This window comes from Odontesthes bonariensis, chromosome 9, assembly GCF_027942865.1.
Source record: "Odontesthes bonariensis isolate fOdoBon6 chromosome 9, fOdoBon6.hap1, whole genome shotgun sequence".
Taxonomy (NCBI): domain Eukaryota; kingdom Metazoa; phylum Chordata; class Actinopteri; order Atheriniformes; family Atherinopsidae; genus Odontesthes; species Odontesthes bonariensis.
The window spans coordinates 24,218,276-24,240,381 of record NC_134514.1 but is presented as its reverse complement, the minus strand read 5'-3'; the positions used below and the strand labels follow the sequence as shown (position 1 = coordinate 24,240,381).

Below are 22,106 nucleotides of genomic sequence, written 5' to 3'. Positions count from 1 at the left end.
TTTCAACAGGTTACAAGTGGAATTGGAGGAGAAAAACGAGAGGTGGTTGTTATGTCAACAAAGGTGTGATGCCATACAGGGGCAGCTGTCGTCATGGGAACACAAAGAGGAACAACTGAACCAGAAGTACTGTGCAGCTGTGGAGGAAGTGACACAAATGAGGAAAGCTCTGGAGAAGCTCCAGCAGGAAAAGAGAGAATTGGCAAGAGAAAGGTCCTGATAGTTAATTACTCCTCTGCTCTACGCTTTCCTCTCATTGATGCTCCAAACCACTATATTCTCTTGTACTCTGTTCTTCATCTTGAACCTCAAACTTTGTGTGAGCTTAAGTTTTGATTTGAAATCGTTAGGCTGCTACACTAAATGGTCTTTCTTAAAGAGTAGTTCACCCTGTTGGAACGAACGTGACCTCCTTATGCTAACAAAGACTTGTGAAACTGTTCCCAGTGGAAAAGCACAACAAAAGATGAGTCAGCCACAAACATCACCGCAGCTGATTTTGTTTTCCCACACACAAGACCCTTTCCTATCCACGAACGGGACAATCGCTTACCATTTAAACCTTACAGAGAACCAGCTTCTCGGCTGGGCTTCTCTCAGCAGTTAAACTGCGAGTTGGGAAATAGGCTGTAATGTTATAATGTTAAATATTTACAAATCTTTTGTGCCTGAGAGGACACAGGGTGGGGAGTAGCAGAAATCAGTGCTAACGAAAGGCCTACATCCTTTCTCTGGGTGCAGAGTTTGTGTAAATCTTGGTGTTCAGAGCTGTGCTCAGATTCCGATGTGAGGTGTTACCGCTCGCTGTGTGGCCGACTCACACAGAGCGGCGCATGCTGCTCAATTACCTTGCATGCAGGGGTGTTTGTGTCAGTTCTTTATGTGGTTTTATGTCATCACATTGACCAACTGTTCCTGATATCATTGTTTGTAGATAACGTCAAATTAAACTCAGACCCTAGTTTTATAGACATAAATTCTGTTAGAAATGACCTGTTTCAGATTAAATAGTTTTTTATTAAGATTGCATCATGTTGGTGACAGAAAGTCTTATCGTCTTACACATTTTTAAGACCTGATGAAAGCAGCTAATAGATGTTTCTGAGACTTACCACAGGCACAGGGACTCTTCTTCCATCCATAACCACTTTATCTTGCCCACGGTCACAGAAGAAGCCTCTCCATCTGCCACTGGGGGAGAGGCCAGCTACACCCCAGACAGCTTGTCCATCCATCTCAGGGCTAACAGAGAGATCGTGCCGGCTCACATTTATTGGCAATTTAAAGCCACCAGTTAATCTAATGCACATGTCTTCAGACGAGCAAACCATTCAAGCACAGGCAGAACATGGAAACTTCACAGAATAGCCCAAGCTGACCAGTAGGTTCAAAGCTGGACAGCGCTGACATCACTGCGCTGCTACACTGAGACTAATGTCCACCAAGTAAAAGACAACACAAATTTGTCCAACTCAATTGTACGAGTGTTGACTAACTTTAAAAGATTGACTTTTCTTTTATCCTTTGAATAGGAATATGTTAATACCTTCAGAATAATCACCGTAGGGTGAATAAATACAGAACTCCTGCGCTTCTGTTGCATTGGATGGAGTATTCCGGCCTTGTTATAATTATTTGCCACAGTATAAGCAACATACAAAACTACTACCGGGGACTAAATTGCAGAAAAGCATGCTTTCTTTCAACCTCTAAAACAATTGGTTAAGCCATTTTTAACAGACAATTGTGCAAAAACGAAAAAAAAAAAAAAGTAAGAAGATCACTGATCGTTCGGCCGCCCACAGCACAGCTCTTCTCTACAGAGTTGCATGTCGGCTTCGGACTCTCGGATAAGGCTCCCCGCTGGTGACAGAAGCTGTGAGTGAACCGGTAAAATTACTTTTTTGCCACCTTCCTTCCAGGGCATCAGTATGTTTGACTGTGGAGATGAAGTAATGATAGAATCAGTGTTGTCCCTCCAGAAAATACTTATATTTATTGTGCCCCAAACACGGAGAAGAGCTGTGAATCTGCAAAGGAACATATGGCTACTAGGAACATTCTTAATAACATGCGGCATGAGGATGGTCATGTTTTATACATACATAGATTGTGGGCCTTGTGTCTATAATTAACTCCTCCACTTCTCTCAGCAGGGATGGTGCTTGACTGTAACACTGGGATATGAAAATGAAAGATTAATCATCGATAGCACAAACACTTTGAAGGCAAAATCTCATTTCCTTGAGCCTGTGTTTACTCAGCAGCTGTCGATGTAAAATTTACCATGTTGCACTGTGGCACACTTTCAAATATTCATTCATATCCATTACATTTAAGTATACACAGAAGTCGGCATTGACCTTGTATATATAGCGGGAAAAATAGGACTTGTCGCATGAGAGGGTTTTGTTTTCATTCTCCAGGATCAAGTTTATAATACAGCATATTTTCTTCTGCTGTGTATTATTGTCTTGTATAAACTAATGCACATTCGGTGCCATTTTCACTGCCTGTTTCCAATCTTACAACAATAATCTATTACTTAAATAAATGTCTTGGTTGGACTCCCAGACACACCCATGCGTGTTGCTCTGTAGTGTCGTCAGCTGAACTTGGTTTTCTTGCTGGAGGCCTAATGGTCACTCAGCACGTGTCTGAAGGTGATTTCTCCAGATGCTCTCATAGGCGGATGAGAGAAAAAGGCTGAATCAGCGCCCGGACTGTACTCACTTAATGTCCCGACCACAAGTGTTCAACACAAACATTCCAAGATGTTATTTATTTATTTATTTTGTCATTATAAAGTCAAGAGATGTTCCCACTTACACCGATATCTAGTGATCCATCAAAGAACACATTGTTCCCATCTGTATACGCTGGTTTTTCATCCTCACATATTTCAGTTATCGTCACAGCTTTCAACTGCACTTTTCCAGTATCTGCCCCATCGGCCCTCCTCCTGTGCTTCCTCTTTCAGAGTTATCTGGTACATCGTTGTCCCCTTCTGAGCCCGTGCTGACGCACCCCCCCAAACACACACTCCAGTCTTTCTTCCGCACTGTCACCAGCATTACCAGTAATATGACTTAAAGAGACAACGGGACTTAAATAGTGCAATTGCGTGTTTTCCAAAAGCAAAATTGTTTCTGAAATGTTTTTACTAAATGTATCCGAATCTTCAGCCCACGAATGCAAGGCCCCTTCACAGCCTAGTTAAACAGTTTACTTCTCATCATTCAGAAACTAGAAGAAAGTAAGAAGTTCTAGTTTAGGACTACAACTGTTTTTCAAATTCGATACAGTTATTGACAAAAACAGCACAGAATAGTGCAGAATAGTGCTTTTCTACTTTTTAGGTTAATGTCAAACACTCCAGGTTTTAATCGTTGAAAACACTACGTACTGCTTTTTTTCACAGATGGGGACGTTTTTGATGACGATGCTTTTTTTCTGTACTCAATTACCGACTGACGATCTCCCAGCATGTTTTTCTTTCTGCTCTTCTGGGACACTGTGTCTTCGGTGAATTGTGTTTTAAATCACCACAGATGTGATGTGGTGCACAGTTGTTAGTGTTATGTTCCTTAAACCTATGCTGCCATGCTCCTTGTCACAGTTGCTGTTGTAACACATGTGATGTTGTCCTGTTAGGGAAGTTGTGAGTTGTATTACAGAGCTGGTAATATATGCCTCGGAGGAGCACACGTTAGTGCGATGTCTGATGTCACTGCACGGTAACTTCTACATATATGTTGAGTCTCTGCTTGACACATTGCTAGCTGGCGCTCCGATCACTCAAGTAACATTGCTAATGTAAAATTGCATATAAAAACTTGATATCACATAAAATAACTAGAATGAATTGTTGCTGACATAAACAGCTCCTTCCCCCCTTAATCTTAACAACCTAATCTAAATAGTTATTAATCTTTATGAGGAAGATTTCAGTTGTTGATGAATATCAAGTGACTGTGAAGAGACAATCTGAAACACCAGCAGGCCATAGTTCCTCCAGGCCAGAGTGAGACTGAGGGGTTGAAGGATTGAGTAAAATCAGTCGGAGATGGTGGACAGGGGAAGGGAAGGAAAAAAAGGAGGAGAAGAGGCGATTTCTGTGGCTTTAGTGGTCACTTCACACACTGTCTGGCTCTCGCATGCACCCAGGGGTCAGAAAGGCCGCACACGATCTCACATACACACACAGCAAGGCCAGACAGGACAGTCAGCTCTTTTTTTTTCACCAAAATGGCACCGAGTTAAAAACAGAGAGACAGAGTGGGCAGGAAAAATGAGGATACAAGAAAAAAAGAGGGAAACTGGCACAAAGTAGAGAGAGAGTAAAAGATTTAAAAGTCAAGTGAGGTCAGGAGTATCTTTCCTCCTTCATCCAACTGTTAAATGTGAGAGGACTTGTTTCAAGTGGTTTCAAGCTGCTGGGTTTTCGTGACAAAAATAATGCTCTAAAATGTTCCCCAGCCAATCTGCCCCTGCACAGAGAAGTGGTTCAGTGATATGGGCATAAGCTAACTCCTTCATCTGTGTTTACTTGCCTCGTTTTTCTGCTGTTTTTGTGTTTTCCCAATATGTCTCCCTATTTTGTTGAGTGGCAAGTATTATATCATCTTTGTCTGGGTATAAACTTTTATTATGGCTCTCAGTCCTTTTATTTTCACAGTTCATAAATTGCCATTGCTGTAAATCTGGGTCAATTTTCTTTTTACAAGGCAGTCCATTGCTGCTTTGTAATTCTGGGAGAGTGTGAGAAGATTTTTGACTTTCAAATAATAATAATCTTTCCAGGTGGAGAATTCTGCTCCTAAAAATGGCCTAGAGGATGTGTGAAGTCAGCAGAGATTCCTGCTATCTCTTTATCTACATTGTTGAGTCACACACAATAAAAACTATTTAAAATTGTCCTTGAGCTGGGCCATCATTTTTGTGCATTTGCACACAAAGAGGGCAGCAGCACAGAATAGAAGAAGGGAATGAAGGGGTGCCTTTTCATGAGGTAGCAGTCGCTAATACTACACATACACGCTCACTGCACACACACACATACGCACACACACACACACATACGCACACACACACACACACACACACACACACACACACACACACACACACACACACTCTCTCTCCCCTGTCCTTAAAAGCAGCCTGGCGTGTGAGCAAATGAAAGAGTGTTCCCAGATTTTCCCATCATTCCTCCCTGTAATCCCCCCAGACCTCCTTCTGAGGGCTGAATTTGCACGCTCACACTCCCTGAGGTGGGTGTGGGGGGTCACACACACTCAGACACGCAACCCAAACACGCACGCACACAAACACACACGCAGCCTCAACGTTGATTTTAAAACTGCTGGTACACTATCTTTCCAGAGATTTGGGTTTTTATTTGATAATCAGAGGGGAATTATATCTGACAGGACACACACACACACTCACAAGCACTCAAACACACCCACATCCAGATATTGTATGCATCAGCGGTTTGTTACATATTAAAAAGCCTTGAGCTTCATAAATCTGTCAAATCCTCACTTCCAGGGTTTTCTCACTAGCAAAGACTTAACTGAAAAATATCCCAGATGGCTCCGTGCTTTGGACACACACTCACACACAGACAATGCATTATCTCAGTCATGTAGATCTGTGCATGCTGCATGGCAACAATGCCAAGCATGCCTAAAAGAACAGTTGTCACTCTGGAGGACGCTTCCACGGCTCCTCTTTTGCTCACATCTCTTTCTCACAGTCTCACCCTTCAATGAGGCCGGAACACATTTAAATGGGATTCAGAACTTGTCATCGAACTTGCAACTCTGGGAGCGCTCACGCATGGGTGTCTGGCTGCATCTATTTTCGTGCTTCTCTCTATGTGTGCATGTGTGGTGCGTAGGCTGATGTGATTAGCCAGAACCAGTGGAGTGAATAATATTGTGTCTGCCCGGAATAGGAAACGATGGAATGTGGCTGCTGCACTGTATTATACCATAGATTGTCTGCTTCTTTATCAAATATACACTGAATCAAGTGTGCACACCTGTACACACAAGATATCACCTCCCACGGACGCTGTTCTCGTACAGATGGCTCCACTTAGAACATTTTTTTCTCTAATGTTCTCATGCCAGTGATATACACCAACGGTAACACTTTTGCACATATCAGCTTTGCTAAGATCCAAAATTTGTATATACGAAGGCATCACTGCCTTGGGATGAATAGTTCTCTCAGCAGAATGCTTAATAATGCTCCGATATTCTCTGAAAGTTTGTTTGAACAATCTTTCCCACTAAGTCAAATTGTGTAAACATTCGCTGAAAGCCCCAGTTCCTCTTCTTGTCTTTGGTTGGTCCGAGATTTGTGCTCCCTCACATCTTATCAGCCAAACCAGCTGCTGAAATGACATATTTGTCCAGAAGATCAACAAATCAATGACGTTCGCCCTTTCTAGCTATCTGAAGCTCATCTCCCACAGTCACACTTTAATCTCTCTCTCTCTTTCTTTTTTCTGTCTTCCTTTCCTTCTTGGCGTTCTGAAAGTCCCGTGAAAAAAAAACGAAGCATGAATAAATATTTTCAGAGCTTTTTGGATTGTGACACAAACAGATGGGATTTCGGGGTGCTTACTGTGCTTAACTGTTCAGATGCAGAATGTGCTGCGCAGTTAAAACGGCTAATGTAGTCTCATGCTTGAATTCGGGTGTGCATGTGTGAGTGTGAGCATTATACACATTCATTAATTCGCTGACTTGTTGTTTTTTTGCATTTCTATCTGCACAGGTTCTGGTCATTTCCACTGTCTGTGAAACTCCAGAGTTTTCGAGGCAGATGGCTGTTTGCTTCTGCTGTATCAAGTACAGCTGCGAGTTATTTCGCCCTGGGGCGGCTACTATTTGAACATACATTCAGATGTTGACCCAAGGCTGCATTTACATTCCCACAATGTGGACATGTTATCTAAATAAATGGAGGATATTTAGGCTCTATGTGCAGTATACGATACCAACAGGGATATATATGTTTGTAGTGATCTAACACTTTGGTGTGTGTATGTTCTATGTGTGTTGACAGGGATGCCTCAGCTGAGTCTCACAGCAAAGTCGTCGCCAAAATGAAGAAGGACTTCAGACAACAGCAGGCCACAGAGGTGATTTTAACCTAAACATTACTGGTGATAACATTAACCCAGTTATGAGTGACAACAAAAGAAAAATAATGAACTCGGTAGGCATGTGAAGAGCCCGTTTGCGGGACCGGAATATGGGCGATTGCTCAATTGCAAACCCATTGTGCTTGTTTGAAAGCAGCACAGCACAATGAGCAAGTTTTCAACCAGCACATTTCGACGGCCCGCTTATGAAAACTGGGTCAGATGCGGTGTCAGCAAATTGTCATAAAAATTTCTTGCCAACTTTGTAACTGACAAAAAAGAAAAAAGAAAAGGGTCTCCTACTGTAATCTTATGGTGTAGATGTAATGTTTACGATGCAATTTTTTAAATCCTCAACAATGAGCAATTCGAAGCTTAGCTTTGTGACTGCGGGTGTATCAGTTTACGACTGGCAGACATTGAAGTAAACAGGCCTTTAGGACGGCTTCCAAGCCATTGTCACAGTTCAGAGGAGTTTAATGAGGAGAATCCTGACGCACAATGTGGATGAGATTATGAGGCTCCAAGATCACCAGTCTGTTTAACGTTGGATAAACTGAACAGACACAATTACGCACTCACATACTCACAGAGTCTGTGTTTTATTAAGCAAACAGTGTTGCAGTGTGTCTTTCACTGTCTGGCTGTCTGGCTGTCTGTCTGTCTGGTGGGAAGAGATGCTGAGGTTTAGCTGTACATCACAACAAAGGGGACGTTTCACCAGAGAAGAAAAACAGAATGAAGTAAGTTTCTTTCTGTTGTGAAACTTTTTTTTTTTTCCACACATCAACCCTTATATAGAAAACACATTTTGCGATGGAGGTCTGTGCTTTTGCTTCCAAATGAGCGTGTCTCTGCTGGCATCAAACAGGATCCACTCAGCAAAACGTTTGGCAACAGAGCTGATTGTAGTTGGACAAAATACTTGAAAATACACTGATTTAGACTCGGAGACATGGAGACTGACCTGTGCAACTATAGTCAGTCATTACAGACACCATTAATAAGGTCACAACACAGTGACAACTGGAGATTTGTGAGATTAAAGCAGCTGCGGGTGTAAAAGACTTTACTGAGCAGGTCGGAGGGGAAAATAGACTGAAAGCATAAGAAGACGTGGGGACAGTGGGGAAAAGACAGGACTAATGCACGTCTTTCTGTTCTGTCGAAAATTTAATACATCAAGGCCTACTCTGCTCACTAAAAATGACCCAAACTGGATATGAAAATGCCACACAAACACCAGCTCATGGAGACACTGACACAGATCTACTTTCAAATGGCTCCTTCACGATGTGCGGGTTATTGCTCATCGTAGCTGCCTGAACTCACATGAGTTTATGCCCACATAAAGGAAGTGGTCACTCTCTTCCACTTTTCAAATCCAAACTGCAGCTGTGTACATACACACGCTCATGCACAAAAGGATGCACACACACAAAGCCATTCATGCTCCTCACACGTACATTCACCCGGCAAAGAGGAAGTGGTGTTTTCTCATTTCATCCAACACACGCAATCTTAGTCTCTCATACAGCCACTCAGACCAAAACCATAACACACACGCACGCACAGGGACAGATAAACACTCTTTTTCACACGCCAGTTTTCAAAATTTTTCTTCCCTTGACACCCACATCCACTACTTTTTTCTTTTTTTTTTTCACACTTGGAGGCTCCAGTGCGCACAGGCACGCACGCAGATAAACACACAGTCTGAATGGTTTGCACCCAATTCATCTGATCTGTCGTGCTGGTAGAAAGAAAACACGGTGGCCTTGGCGGGGCCTGACAAAAGACTATTGCATGTAGCTTTCTACCTAAAGAAGATCAAAACTGGTGATTCAAGTACCCCACAATTCTTTTCTTTTTTTCTTCACTACGAGAGTGTGTTTACAAGGATGGTCACATTCTCTAACAAAGGCGTGCTCTGAGTATTTCTAACCTAACAACATCAGTGACACGTAATGCTGGCAGAATATGTTGTGAGAGCAAGAAACTAATATTTCTGAAAGCTAAAGTTTTAAAGTTTTCAAAAGTTTTCGTTGCCTTTGTGCGTTTTGTGACACAGTCAAAGTTTTGTGTGTCTTTACTGTTCACATAATGAAAAAAATAACACTTCACGGCCTTTTTAAACCCTCGAGTGGAGACGGGCCTCTTTGTCTGTTTAAGCAGCAGCACTATTGTACATCTGCAGTATCGTTGCCATTATTACGGGCGCAAATAAACATGCTCACGTAAACTGGTTAGATTTATGTTGCACTGCTCTCTTCAATGTTGACTTTTGTAGCTGGCTGCTGTCCTTGAAGAACACACAACCCAAAGTGTAAGGCACCTGAGGCAGCAGAGGGAAGAGGTTCTCAGGGAGGCAGGCCGGGACCTACAGATAGAGAGGGAGAAGAACCAGATGCTGCTTCTGCAGTGCCAAAAACAAAGCTCAGAGCTTCAGCAAAAGGTACATATTTGAATTTATCGTGCCGCATTTCTTCATATCGCAGCTCAGACCGCTTCATTCAGTTTATGTCTACTTTTTATTTACCATATCAAGCTTCTTTGAATGTTCTTTTATGTGCTTTCCTGCTTTCGTAGCTCATCCTCCTTTCATCTTTCATTCATCGTCACCTATCATTTTTTTTTAATGGTGTGTAAAACAGGAGTGAAAACAGAATGAAATCATTTTCAAATCTGATGAACCTACATTTAATTTACAATGGAGCAAATAAAATCTGCTGAGAGTGAAACATGTTACCATTTCACGTCAAATTTGAGCTCATCTCATGTGATTACCTTCGACATGTCTCAAAAAAGTAGGGGCAGGGCCATGTGTAGCATCCCGTCTTCTTTTAACAACAGTCCAGAAACATCTGGGAACTCAGGAGACCAGCTGCTGGAGCTTTGAGAAAGGAATATTGTCCCATTCTTCTCTGATATTGGAATCCAGCTGCTCAACACTCCTCGGCCTTCTTAGTTGTATTTTTCATTTCATGATGCAGCAGATGTTTTCAGTTGGAGAAAGGTCTGGAATGTAAGCAGACCAATCCAGCACCCGGACTCTTCTACTAGGCAGCCATGCTTTTGGAACAGATGCAGTATGTGGTTGACCATTGTCTTGCTGAAATATGCATGGTGTTCCTTGAAAAAGGTGTCACCTGGATGTGTGCATGTGTTCCACTCAATAAATGTCTTGTATATGTTGCTCTATCAGTAAATCCCTATTAGCACTGATGGTACCTTTCCAGGTGTACAGGTTTCCAGTTCCACAGGCGCTAATGTGCCCCCATACCATCAGACATGCAAGCTTTTTAACTGAGCCCCGATAACAAGTCTCTGTCCTCTTTGAGGGTGGTTTCAGGCCTGGGAATGTGCTGAACAAAGGTTGGTGTACTTCATAGCGACTCAGAAGCACATCATTTTAAGGTTCACAAACTTCTCTTGAGTTTGCTTCAAGGGGGCTCCTTTTTATATCAATCATGTTACGAACCTGTTGCCAATTAACCTAAGTAGTCGCAACATGTTTCTCTAGTTGTCTTTCTGGTGCCACCTATTTTTCTGTCCTTTTGTTGCCGTTAATCAAATTCAAGTTGAGCCAATATTTTTCATAAATTTGTCAAACTTGAACACTATCTCAACCTTTTGGAAAATGAGGTTGTATTTTGTAGGGAAGAACAACTGGAGGGATATTCATTTGCAGTTTAAGATAATAGGACACAGTATGCATGTGTATCTATTATTCTGGGGTTCTTGTAATTTGCCATCTGTCTGATTTTTTTCCTCCTGGCCTTCTCACTTCCCCAAACATCCATCTTTGAGATTACTTCTCCATACGACTTTACGCTGGACAGAAACTTATGACCAGAGTGAGTCTGCATTAGCCGACTAACCCTTCCTCAGTTCTCTGTGATGTTTTAATTTCTTTTTCTTTTACGTAGCAGCAAAAATTATTCAGCAGCTGTTTCATCTAGAAGTCACCTGGTTTGAATGCTAGAAAAGCCTGAAAGCCTGTTTTTGTGGTACAGCTTACTTTACGTCAGTTTGGTGTAAGGCATCAGATCTGAAAAACTTCTGTTTACAGTAAGTCTGAAGTTAGAAACAGCTGCTGCAACTGCCTCCAAGAGCTTGCCTCATCAGTCTACATTGCTGTCTTCTGTTCCGCTTGTGTACGTGCGGTTATTTACCTTGCACGCCTTTAGCCTTCTTGGAGCACACACTCGCATGCAGACAGAATGATTAATATTGTGGTTTGCGAGATAGCTGTGACAGATCACGTTGTCGAATTTTAAATCCAGACGGTGGAGGTGAGCAGCATGCAACACACGCATGCAAACAGTGTTCCCACTTGTTGACATAAATGTCCACCCACAGTATTTTGCTCACTGTATGACCAACAGTAAAGAAAAAGGAAGTTTCAGTAAGCTTAAGTTCTTTAATTTGACAGACAATGAGTTTCCAGTGTCGTTAAATGCAAAATTCCCCTTAACACATTCAGCTTCTACTGTGTACGTCTCTGGAAAATTCCCCTCTTACCCACTTCCTGTGCAGTCTAGTCAGTGTCACAGAAAACACTGAAACTCTTAAAAACTTTTCAAAAACTTAATCCCATCTTAATTTCGCTGTAAACCATCTAAGAAGTTTGAATTCGTTAGTGTAAAAAAAACAAAGCATTGAAAAACTGTCATGAATAAAAGATGAGCGCCGTACGGCTCTCCTGATCTGTGTTTCCAATAAATAACTGGTCCTACCTACAAACTGATATCTCCCTCTGCAGTTGGAGCAGAGAGAGATGGAGGCACAAGGCCTGCGAGGGGAGCTGCGACAGGAGATGAGGAAGAGGGAGGAAGAGAGGAGGACACGAGACGAGGAGAGGAGGAGAGAGGAGGAGATAAGCCAATCGAAGGCACAAGAACTGAGCCAAGCTAAAGCTGAGCTTGAGCTCGTGACTGAGAAGAATGCTGAACTAATAGAAGAGGTGTGTGTCTGTCGTCGTCTGTACATGTATGTTGCTGATGTTTCTCTAAAGTGGGGCGTTCAGTTCCAAGAGACAGAGAGAGTGCATGTGAGAACAAAGGGATTTGCATCTGCTTATTATATTCCACTGGTGTGTTTCTGTGCCAGCACCGTTCACAAAAGGCTGGATTATATTTAGTGTGTGTGTATTTTTGTGAGTGGGATCGCGGGCGAACAAATTGTAACAGTTTGAAATAGACAGAAAGCGAGAGCTAGAGATAGACAGGGTTTGTATTTGCTTTGGCAGCAGAGTGTGCGGTGATGGATCTCTGGGCCAGCACCATCCGAATGCAGCTGCAATAAATTGTCAAGTAAAACGCGAAAAAAAACGGTGGAAGCAGTGCGCAGAGGAAGCAAAATGGAGCGTACGTATGAAGAGTTTGAGGGGAGGGAGGAATGAGGGAGAGCCTCCATGCATGCATGGTTGAGTGTGATGGAGTGAGTGAGAAAGAGAGAGGGATCAAATTTAATGAGGGATAACAAAGACAGGACAGGAAGGACAGCTTCCTAAACGGGTGAGCCACAGCAACTTTGCTAGACATTTACTCTGGATGTGTTTACTGCGTTTTTATCCCTTATGTGTGTTGACACACGGACTTCTGTCCGAGGCAGCAGTCACGGCACACCTCAGCTGTCCGACCACTCATGCACACACACACACACAATCCCACACAAACAAACAAAGCGCATATTTCTTTTTCAGCAAAGCTCTCGGTTCTCTTTAGGTTTGTGACCTTCCTTTGCTTTCATCTATTGCATAATAAATAATAAATAATAATAATAAATTTAAAAATGAAATTAAAATTGAACGAAAGAGTCCGCTTTTTTTTCAGAATTAGTTAACATACCGTGAACACAGCACAGATATGTAATAAATCATTTTTATTGCACTTTTCAAAAATACATAAATTACAAAGATAGACAAGAAATGCCCATGTCTGGGGTGACTCACTTTTTAATGAGTTAAAAGAGCAATACAACTCACATCTTTTGCTAAATTATACACAATTTAATTTCCCCTTTGGATTAATAAAGACCACTGGGATAGGCTCCAGGCCCCCCGCGACCTTACCGACGGATTCAGCGGGTATAGAAAATGGATGGATGGATGGATGGATGGATGGGATTAATAAAGTATTTCTCAATTCAATTAGACCAGGCCTGTCGCTGCTGTCACTCGCCTCCAGCTCCACCAGCTGGGAACCACCTCTGTGATGACACAATTTGCCGTAATAGCTTTAAGCTTCACTGGCTCGCATGACACACGAAACGCTTTTGTTTTTTAGAACTTTCAATCTGCCATATCCTTTGTTTATCTCTGTCAAAGGGGATATAATCCATTCGATTCTCCCCTTTGGCAGCTCATTTCTTATCCATACGGGAACCAGACACTAAACTTTTCACACCCAGCAGGAAAGGGGTAAACAGTGTTTAGGTCAAGAATTTATAACTGTGAGAAGTAACACCCTCGTAGGTCATATTTTCACCCTTTTTTTGTCTGATCATCTTCCAGTAATAATCTAAAAAAAAGCTATCTCTCTGAGAGTGTTGCTTATTCAGCTTTTCTGGGAGGTCTACCTTGTCTGTCTTTTCACTTGATTGCATTGGTTTTATACCCAAAGCTCGAAGTAATAATCGGCCGTCCAGGTTCACAAAAAAGTCAGAAACAGACGGCTGAAGTTGAAAACAAATGCACCTATTATTAATCCAGTTTACTGAACAGATAATGTGTTAATATATAGCAGATCTGAAGCAACAATGGCATGTATTTGGTTGTTTTCCTCGCTTTTTTGTTTTTGTTTGTTCGTTTTTAAAGCACCACTGGTTAATTGAGCCTATTTGCTATTTTTGACTCTACATCTGTGGAAAATTCTATCTTATTCATTTTTTCGTTATGCTACAAAAAGAAAAAAAAAGAAAGTCTTTATTAGAAACAAAGTCTGGCTGAGCAGGACGGTGCATGACATGTAAGTTATGTAAATCTGTCAGCCCAACACCATGTTCATTTGCAAAACTGCTCCCAGAAATTCAAAACCCAAAACTAAGTGGAATTATACATGAGGGATAAAGGATGCCTCAGAATAATTTATCTTGCACTTCTTATTTGTTTTGTGGATGGTTCCCAAAAGCACCAGTGTAATTACACTATTACTCTCATTGATTTCTTTTCACTGCTCCTTTACATTTTTAGTTTCATTTTAAGTCAGAATCACAGAAGCGTCATCATCCGATCCTTGTCGGCAAAGGTCGTGAAGCCAAATTATTGCATCCTATCTTCTTGTCATCGTTTGTTCATCAGCTCTTGTCATCCCCACCACTTCACCCCCCCACCCCCTCCTCTCTCATCTCTCTCATTCATCCAGCTGAGCTCTGGAGCGCTGTGTTCTGACAGCCCTCTGACAGCCCTCTCTCTCTCTGTCCTCCATCCGCCTCTTTAACTACTTCCCTTTCAGTGCCTGTCCAGATAGGTTCAACCAGTTCAAGGTGCCCTGATGCCAATTTCACAGCTGACATGCTCTTTTATGTCAGCCGTGGACCTAAAGCACAGCATCTCCTTCCCCCCACCTTTCTGTTCTTTCTCAGCTCTTTTGAACAGGCCTTTTTTCCCCATGCTGTGGCAGTAGTTTAAATATATCACTTAGGACAATCCATCTTTCTGTCTTTCTTTCTTTCTTTCCTACTTTTCTGTTCTTCAGCTGTGTCTCCAATGACCTCTCCCTGATTTATATCGAATTTAAACCCAGGCTTTTATCGTCATTTTTCTTTTCGAAAAGTTCTATTGATCGATTCATGTTTGTGTGTGCTGGTTTGAGATAACTGGGCTTTGATCATGACCTTGTGATATCACTCGGACGTCTGAGTAGTTTTAGAGCGCATATCAGTGACCTTTCACCCACCAGTTTCTCCAGACAACAAAGGGATGATCAGCCTTTTGCAATGTAATATTCTTTTGAAGACTAATCAATAAAAATTAGGTCAAATACACTCTTCTTCATTCACCAGAGTAGCCATGATTTGTGTCAAGAAGAAGAAACAAATCCCTGTTTGGTGAATCATTTTTAATGTTGGTAAAACGTTTCATTATGTATGTGACTGTGTTCACATATCCTGGAATAATATCCTGGACTTTATTATTGGGAATAAGTGTGTTGCAAAGGGCCGTACGTCCAAATGGTGCCACACTCAGTCTAAATGTCTGTCCTTTCTCATTTCTTGGCTTTGTTCTTTTTTTGTGTCCTCTCTGCCCCCACCCAAACGCTATCTGTTTGTCTTAATGTTGTCTGTCTCCGTCAATCTCTGCCCCCTCCCAGTGCTTTCATTCCCCGTTACTCCCTCTTTGTGTGGCTTTTTTTTTTTTCCTTCCCACAGAAAAACTGAAATTACTCAACACACTCAAGGGTAAAGATCTATATGTGGGTGTGTGCATGGCCCTGTCATTGCAAACTTTTAGACTGTATTTTATGTGTGTGTGTGTGGGTGTGTGTGTGTGTGTGTGTGTGTGTGTGCTGCCAGTGGAATGGAGTTTATAGTGTTAGATTAAAAGCAGTGGCTCTGTGAGGTTGCGTGTGACTTGCCTTCTAATCCTGCTCGCTCTATGGGCCCCTTATGATGGCTGACATGCACGACATCACACACACACGCTGACATACATGCACACTTACGCGATCTAACACATGCCTGCATATTAACTCGCAGGAAGGAAAATGCCAAGCCTTTCATACACACAATTAAAGGAGGCGGCCTAAAATGTATGCAAACTGTCACAAACCACGAGGGCACGAGGTGTGGATACACTGCATATGGAACATGGATATTGCAGCACAAACGCACCCACTAACATTTCCATATATGCAGAAAGTTATGGACGCGTCCAGAGAAAAGTAGTATAAAAAACATGATTGAGAAAAGAGTATGCACACATTTGTAGTCCACAGGGCAGACGGAGTTTTTCAGTCTTTCTATTCATGGATGTTAAATGATATTGTTCATGTTTTCCCCCTTAAAAACTGTTGCTTAGGGAACTCATTCATGTTCCTTGATTGCAACTCGTAGTTACACTTCTGGGGAGGTGTATTTCTGGCAACGAGGCAGCGACTAGGAAGCTTTGATGTCTGTTACCGTAGACGGTCGTGCCGTTAGCTGTGTGTCACTCTGACATTCAAATATAATTTAGGACCATCAGCTTCTGGTGGCTAAACTTAGTAAAGATTAGACTTATATCACTGTATAACATTCACTGATTTTAGGAACCTTTCTCTTAAGCTACTGTAATTATATTCAGCAAAATTCTGTAATTATCACTTGTGGCCTAAAATGGAAGCCATACCGCCTGCTAATCCCTCCCATTGCCACACTCTTTGTTGTTTTAAAAGCGCTCGTACCATATGTGAGAGTCGAGATTTACAATTAGTGTGGTGTGAATTGCATTAAGAGCCCACACAGACTGCCAACAGACATCTGCTTGAATCTTCCATATCTGTTAAACTTCAGTATTTAGGTTTTTCACTAGTATTGTGGCATGCAAACAACACGTGTCTGTTATCAAATGGCAGATGGTTATGATGATGTAAACCTACAATTGGCACATGTTTGTAATTAAATGAGCCAGTGAACAGTATTTATAACCATGTGCCATATTGATGGGAAATAACGATGAAATCATGATGAAACCATGAAGGGCCGTGAAAGGCGAGCTTTTTTTGTTGTTTTTAATTCTGTCCAGGGTTGTAAAGTGAGCAGCTTTCCTGTTGCATCCTTTTTTTTGTGTGTGTGGCTGACCACAGTTTGTTCTAATCAGACCTGACTTAATCAAACCAGCTTTATTTGTCAGTAGGCTTGAGGATGTAAACAGTGTGTTTTATCCCATGTTGCTTTCAGGCGTATGATAGATTCTACCAGCACACAATTAATTGAAAATGTTTATGTTTGTGTGTGTATCAGAGTGGATTAGTGCAGTTTTTCTCTTTTAATCCTTACATGATACAGAACAGTGTGTGCTATGTACTAATAATACTGCATCTCTGTGACTATGTTAGGGTAGCTTGCCCGTCGGGTCTAGTTGACCGAGTCTCTGTGCCACTCTCTTTGTGTCATCGAGTTGTTCAGAAAGGTCACCTTTTTTCTTTTTTTTTTTACACTGCAGCAAAATTGATTTTCAGATTGAAGTGGCAAGTTACTGCAGTTTCTTTCACTCCACTCCTCTTTTACTTCTTAAGTCTCCATTATCTCTCTAAGCACAGCAACTTCCCCCTCACTTTGACCTCTACTGCAAGACTTGAAAGACGAGCTACGGGAGGTTTTTTTGGCCGAGTCTTTAAAGCAACATTTTCATGAGTTAGCTCCCATTTAATCTGTCTCCTGTTTACTCACCTCATCTGTGTATACTCACAGAGTTAAAAAGAAAAAAGTGGATTCCATGACAGGGCCTCTCTCAAATGGGACCATTGCAGAATGGCTCTCAGCCAGGTCAGCCACATGTCACTACCACGAGTCAGGATCCTCTGTCCACCTGCAAAACAGATTGCAGCAGCATAACAACCTGCGACTGTGATCATGCATTTTTTTTAAATCATTTTTGGCACTACAATATGTTGAATTGTGACTATGAGTTTATGAGTCTATGAGTACTATGTGTTTTTTTATTAATTTATTCAGCTTTAAAACAGGATTGTTGCGTTTCAGCGTTTCATACAAACATCACAAACTTTCAGATGGCAGTAAGGTTTCAAAAAGGAAGCTGGCTGAACGTAATAAACACAGATGTAAACAATGCATGATCCAGTTGTCCAGAAAACTGGCTTTGGGATGTTTATGAGGGCCGTGTTTGCCAGAAACTTTGTTTCCATGAAAACTGCACCGGCTTCATGTAACTTGTTTTTTCCCACATTTGCCAGATACAGTCACAACTTCCCCTAAAATCATTAAAAATAGTAGTTTTGCATTCTTCTTCCTGTGGGGATATGATAAATAATCTAAAAATGTGTGTGGTTGTTTGTCTCATTTGTCTCTGTGTGTCCCTGTGATGGACTGACGACCCTTCCAGGGTGTACCCTGCCTCTCACCCGATGGCAGGTGGGAGAAGCTCCAGAAAATGGATGGATAGATAAATAAGTCAGATATGCTGAATAAATAAATCATCTGTAGTGGTGTTGGCAGTTAGAATTAGCTCTGTAATTAACAAACGGATTTGGGTTGAGAAGGAAACAAAAGCAAATAAGCAGATTTTGAGAATGATTAACAATTTTCGTTAAACTGGTACATCTGAAATAGTTATCTTTTTGTTGTTATTTTTTTAATCACTGATAAAGATTAGATTGCACAAGGTAACAACAAAAAGACGTGTGTGGTGTAAACTAAATATGATTTCTGCAGCATACTTTTTGTATTACATCCTTACTCTTGTGCACTCTGAATCGGGACTGAATTATGTTCATTGTTGCCCGTTCAAACAGTTTAGATTATACTTTTGTTTAAGCTCTCTCTGCCTCGCGACTTTCCAGGTGACATCACTCCAGGAGACGGTGAGGAGGGAGTGTGAGGAGAGGGAGGAGCTGACTGCTGCTTTGTCTCGAGCTCAACAGGAGCTCTTTGGACGATTATCTGTAGCATCTCACTGGGGCTCCTCCAGACCTCCTCCAGACCCCATGGAGAGACAAATACCCCCAGGGAACAAGACTTTTCATCTCCATAGTCAGGTTAGAGTACCTCTGAGTCGCTCTTCAACCTCCCCAAACACACTCCGCCCCTCTCATGCCTCCACAGACAAAGTCAGAAGCCAGGACACAGAAGGAGGAGGAGCAGGGGGGAGTTTGGAGTCCTGGAGTAGTGTTGGAGCTATAGATGGAGGGAAAAGAAGGGAGGGGACACTGCCCAGACTTAAAGCAAGCAGCACAGTGAGTGAAGTCAAACCCAAGATTTTGAAATAAGAGTGAAGTGATGGGGTGAAAAGAGACACTATAAAAAGCAATCCGAATGAAGTACTTCTTGTGGATTAAACATTTACTGCACCTGTTCACAAAAAAAAGTTACTCTGATTGTATTTTTTGCTCCCTTAAAGTCGAATGGCCCTTTAATCCCCTCATCATAAGGTTACCTACACTTACGTGCACAATTAAACACAACACAAGACACAACTTCTGAGTCCTTTTTGAACTGCGGCAAACTCAGACATGCACGGTCGACTTTCAAACTCAGTCTCTGCGGCACTAACAGACACTCACTGCTACACAAAGAAACATGCAGACACGCAGCCTGTCAGGACTGAAGGAGCATGACAGCAGGTACCGTTACCCAGCCATCTCCCCACAGGCTTTGTGTGTTACTGACATCATCCACTGTGTGGAAGGTCTTTCCATCCCCCTCCTCCTCCTCCTCTCTTCCTCTCCGTCCACATTTGGGATGAATTGGCACGATAGGAGTAAAGCCTAAAGTGTGTGAGGCATGGAACTCATTTCCCTGCTTACTGGCACACACGCATACAGGCACACATGATTCGACTTCCCCGCTTCCCTCTCTTCCAGTCCAGCTGTGAGACAATACACACATGCACTGCACTCACACATGAAAGGTGAGAAAACATTATTTTATCCTGGCAACATTTCCTGTTTGCCAAAACACACACGCACATGGTTTATCTGCTGAAGCCTTTGGTCTGTGGGCAGAGGATGTTCTCACGTAGAGAGCAACAGACATTACTGTATGCGCCATTAAAGGTAGCCTACTTTGGTTTATTTTTTACCTTTATGTTTTCCTATTGGATTAGATAAAAATATTTCCTATGAAACGTGAAAAAAACAGTGAATGATTTAATTTCCTCTGAAATTGAGGCAAATGTCAAATGAAGTATTCCACGTGCAACGGTCTGTAGATGTTCCAATGAATTTTGAGTATATAGACTTTGTTTTAATGAAAAATAACACAGATTCATATTCATGACTTGTTGGCAAAAGTACTGTGTGTTTACAGGGAGGGGTTATTTCTATCCTAACACCACAATAACTCGCTTTTTTAATGTGTTTTTTAATGTGATAAATGAAGAAAAATGAGTAATAGAAGCTTGACTGCTCATTCCTGCCCTTGAAATCAACAGTCAACAGCTGATAAAGCAATCTTCTAGGTCTGCTTACTCACTTGTTTTTGATTATGTCACATGGTCTTCATCAGCAGATGAATGTTTGCTCAGATGTCATGGAACTGTGGGTGTTTTAGTTTCCATTATCCTGAGAACTTTTAATCCAAGTTGGATTCAAGGTTTAGCTTGACAGTTGAGTATTCTTGACATAGTCCTGCACATACCTGGCACTGACGTGTGTCTGGATGATCGAATCTCAGGTGATCAGCTCTTGGGTAAATGCGTCACTTCACATCGAGTATTAAATTGCATCTCCCCATACGTTTCTAGTGAGCACTTATGGTTTGGACTCACATTCTCGCTCAGTTTGAAAATAACTTGCAGCCCTGCGCCGTTTTTTTTGTCAAGGGCCAAATCTCAGAATACTGCACTGGTTCAGTGTTGCAAAGCCTCATCCTCACACTCAGCGCAGGTCTCCGTCTGATGTGTTGCTGTTTTTTTTACTGGTGGGAGGTGGGCAGTTCCTTAAAACTGTTAAGACTCAACAATATGCAACAAAGGGCCAAAATGCTAACAAAACGGCTGTAACTCCCTCAGAGAAGTTGGGGTCAGATGCATAAAACTATGTCATTTCATTAGAAATACTGTGTCTTCACAAAGGCCAAAATGTGCATTCCTTTAGTTGTTTTCACACATGCTCAGACCTGAGTTTCACTCCGAATTCCAGCCATGAACAGGTGCAAACATTTCTCTAATTAATCATTTACATTCAAAAACATTGATGTCACCACAATTAAATAGATATGATGATAAAAGTACTGTTTCATCATCATATCTAATTAGAACAGAGCAATCTTATTTGATGTAAAACTGAGGTATTTATTAATGAAAATCAACTCTGTTTTACTTGGCGGTCCTAGTTCACGGACCCGGAATGGAACAAAAACTGCCAAATGGAAAAAAAAAAGTGGCAGAGGAGATCATCTTTGTGAGTTCAGTACAAAGAACGCTGCAGATGTATATATATATATATAAAAAAGATAAATAATTATATTTAAACGGCTTGACTTCAAACTGGACACCAAAAGGTTCATCAGTTACAACAAAAGAGAGAATCAGAGCTGCAACCTCGTCTTTATCTACAGTGGATCAATGCATAACCTGTACAGTGGACAGTTAGCTGCTATAAAGCTAGTGTTAGCTAAGTGCAGGAAAGCTATTTTCTTTTTGTAACTTGCAAACATATTAATGCCATTGCTAAAAATAAAAGTCTGATTTATCCACATAAATTGCACAATGTCTAAAAGATTTTGATTAAATAAACCTTTCTGCCACCCACGTGCATCTGGCTTTTGTCTTTAAGTGGAAATGGTAGAATCATCTCTCAGTCCCAGGTAAAATCTGCTGTTATTTATCAGTTCTTGAGCCCAGCAGAGATGGAAACAAGGCACTTGGGTGAACAGGCTGAGCTCGGAGCTGTACGAGCGACCATGATAATCTCAGCTCTGAGCAGCAGTTCCAGCGGCGCCCGTCCTCGGATAAAGAGAGATGCGAGTGATCCATTTTACAAATCTTCACAGCTTCTTGTGGCTCACTTGCACTCACGTTGTTTAAAGATCACTTCTGCTGTCCAGACGAAAAAAAACAAAAGAAAGAAGAATCCAGACTCTCTTGGAGATTAGTCTCTTACCAGAAACTACCACAACCTGTAGGTTAGTTGTATGCTGTCCCTCCTATTGTAGAAGTCTGCACGGCTCAGTTTAGAGTACCAGTGCACTCAAGATAACCACACTGCTTATGGCAGGCTGATAAAGACTGGATTTGGTGGCCGTACACATGTTTAGAAACCCCTCATATAAGCAATCATTT

The 22,106-nt window shown here is 41.7% G+C and overlaps 1 protein-coding gene across 1 annotated transcript in view; it reads left to right on the top strand.

Annotated features, from left to right (window-relative positions):
* Positions 1-20,123, top strand: part of LOC142388701 (uncharacterized) — a 44,113-nt gene extending 23,990 nt beyond the window's left edge. The window contains exons 5-9 of the mRNA XM_075474247.1: positions 10-213; positions 7,084-7,159; positions 9,453-9,617; positions 11,928-12,128; positions 18,667-20,123. Of these exons, the coding sequence (XP_075330362.1) occupies positions 10-213; positions 7,084-7,159; positions 9,453-9,617; positions 11,928-12,128; positions 18,667-19,092 (1,072 nt within the window). The 3' untranslated portion in view covers positions 19,093-20,123. The remainder of the gene's footprint in view (positions 1-9; positions 214-7,083; positions 7,160-9,452; positions 9,618-11,927; positions 12,129-18,666) is intronic.
* Positions 20,124-22,106: the final 1,983 nt, after the last annotated feature.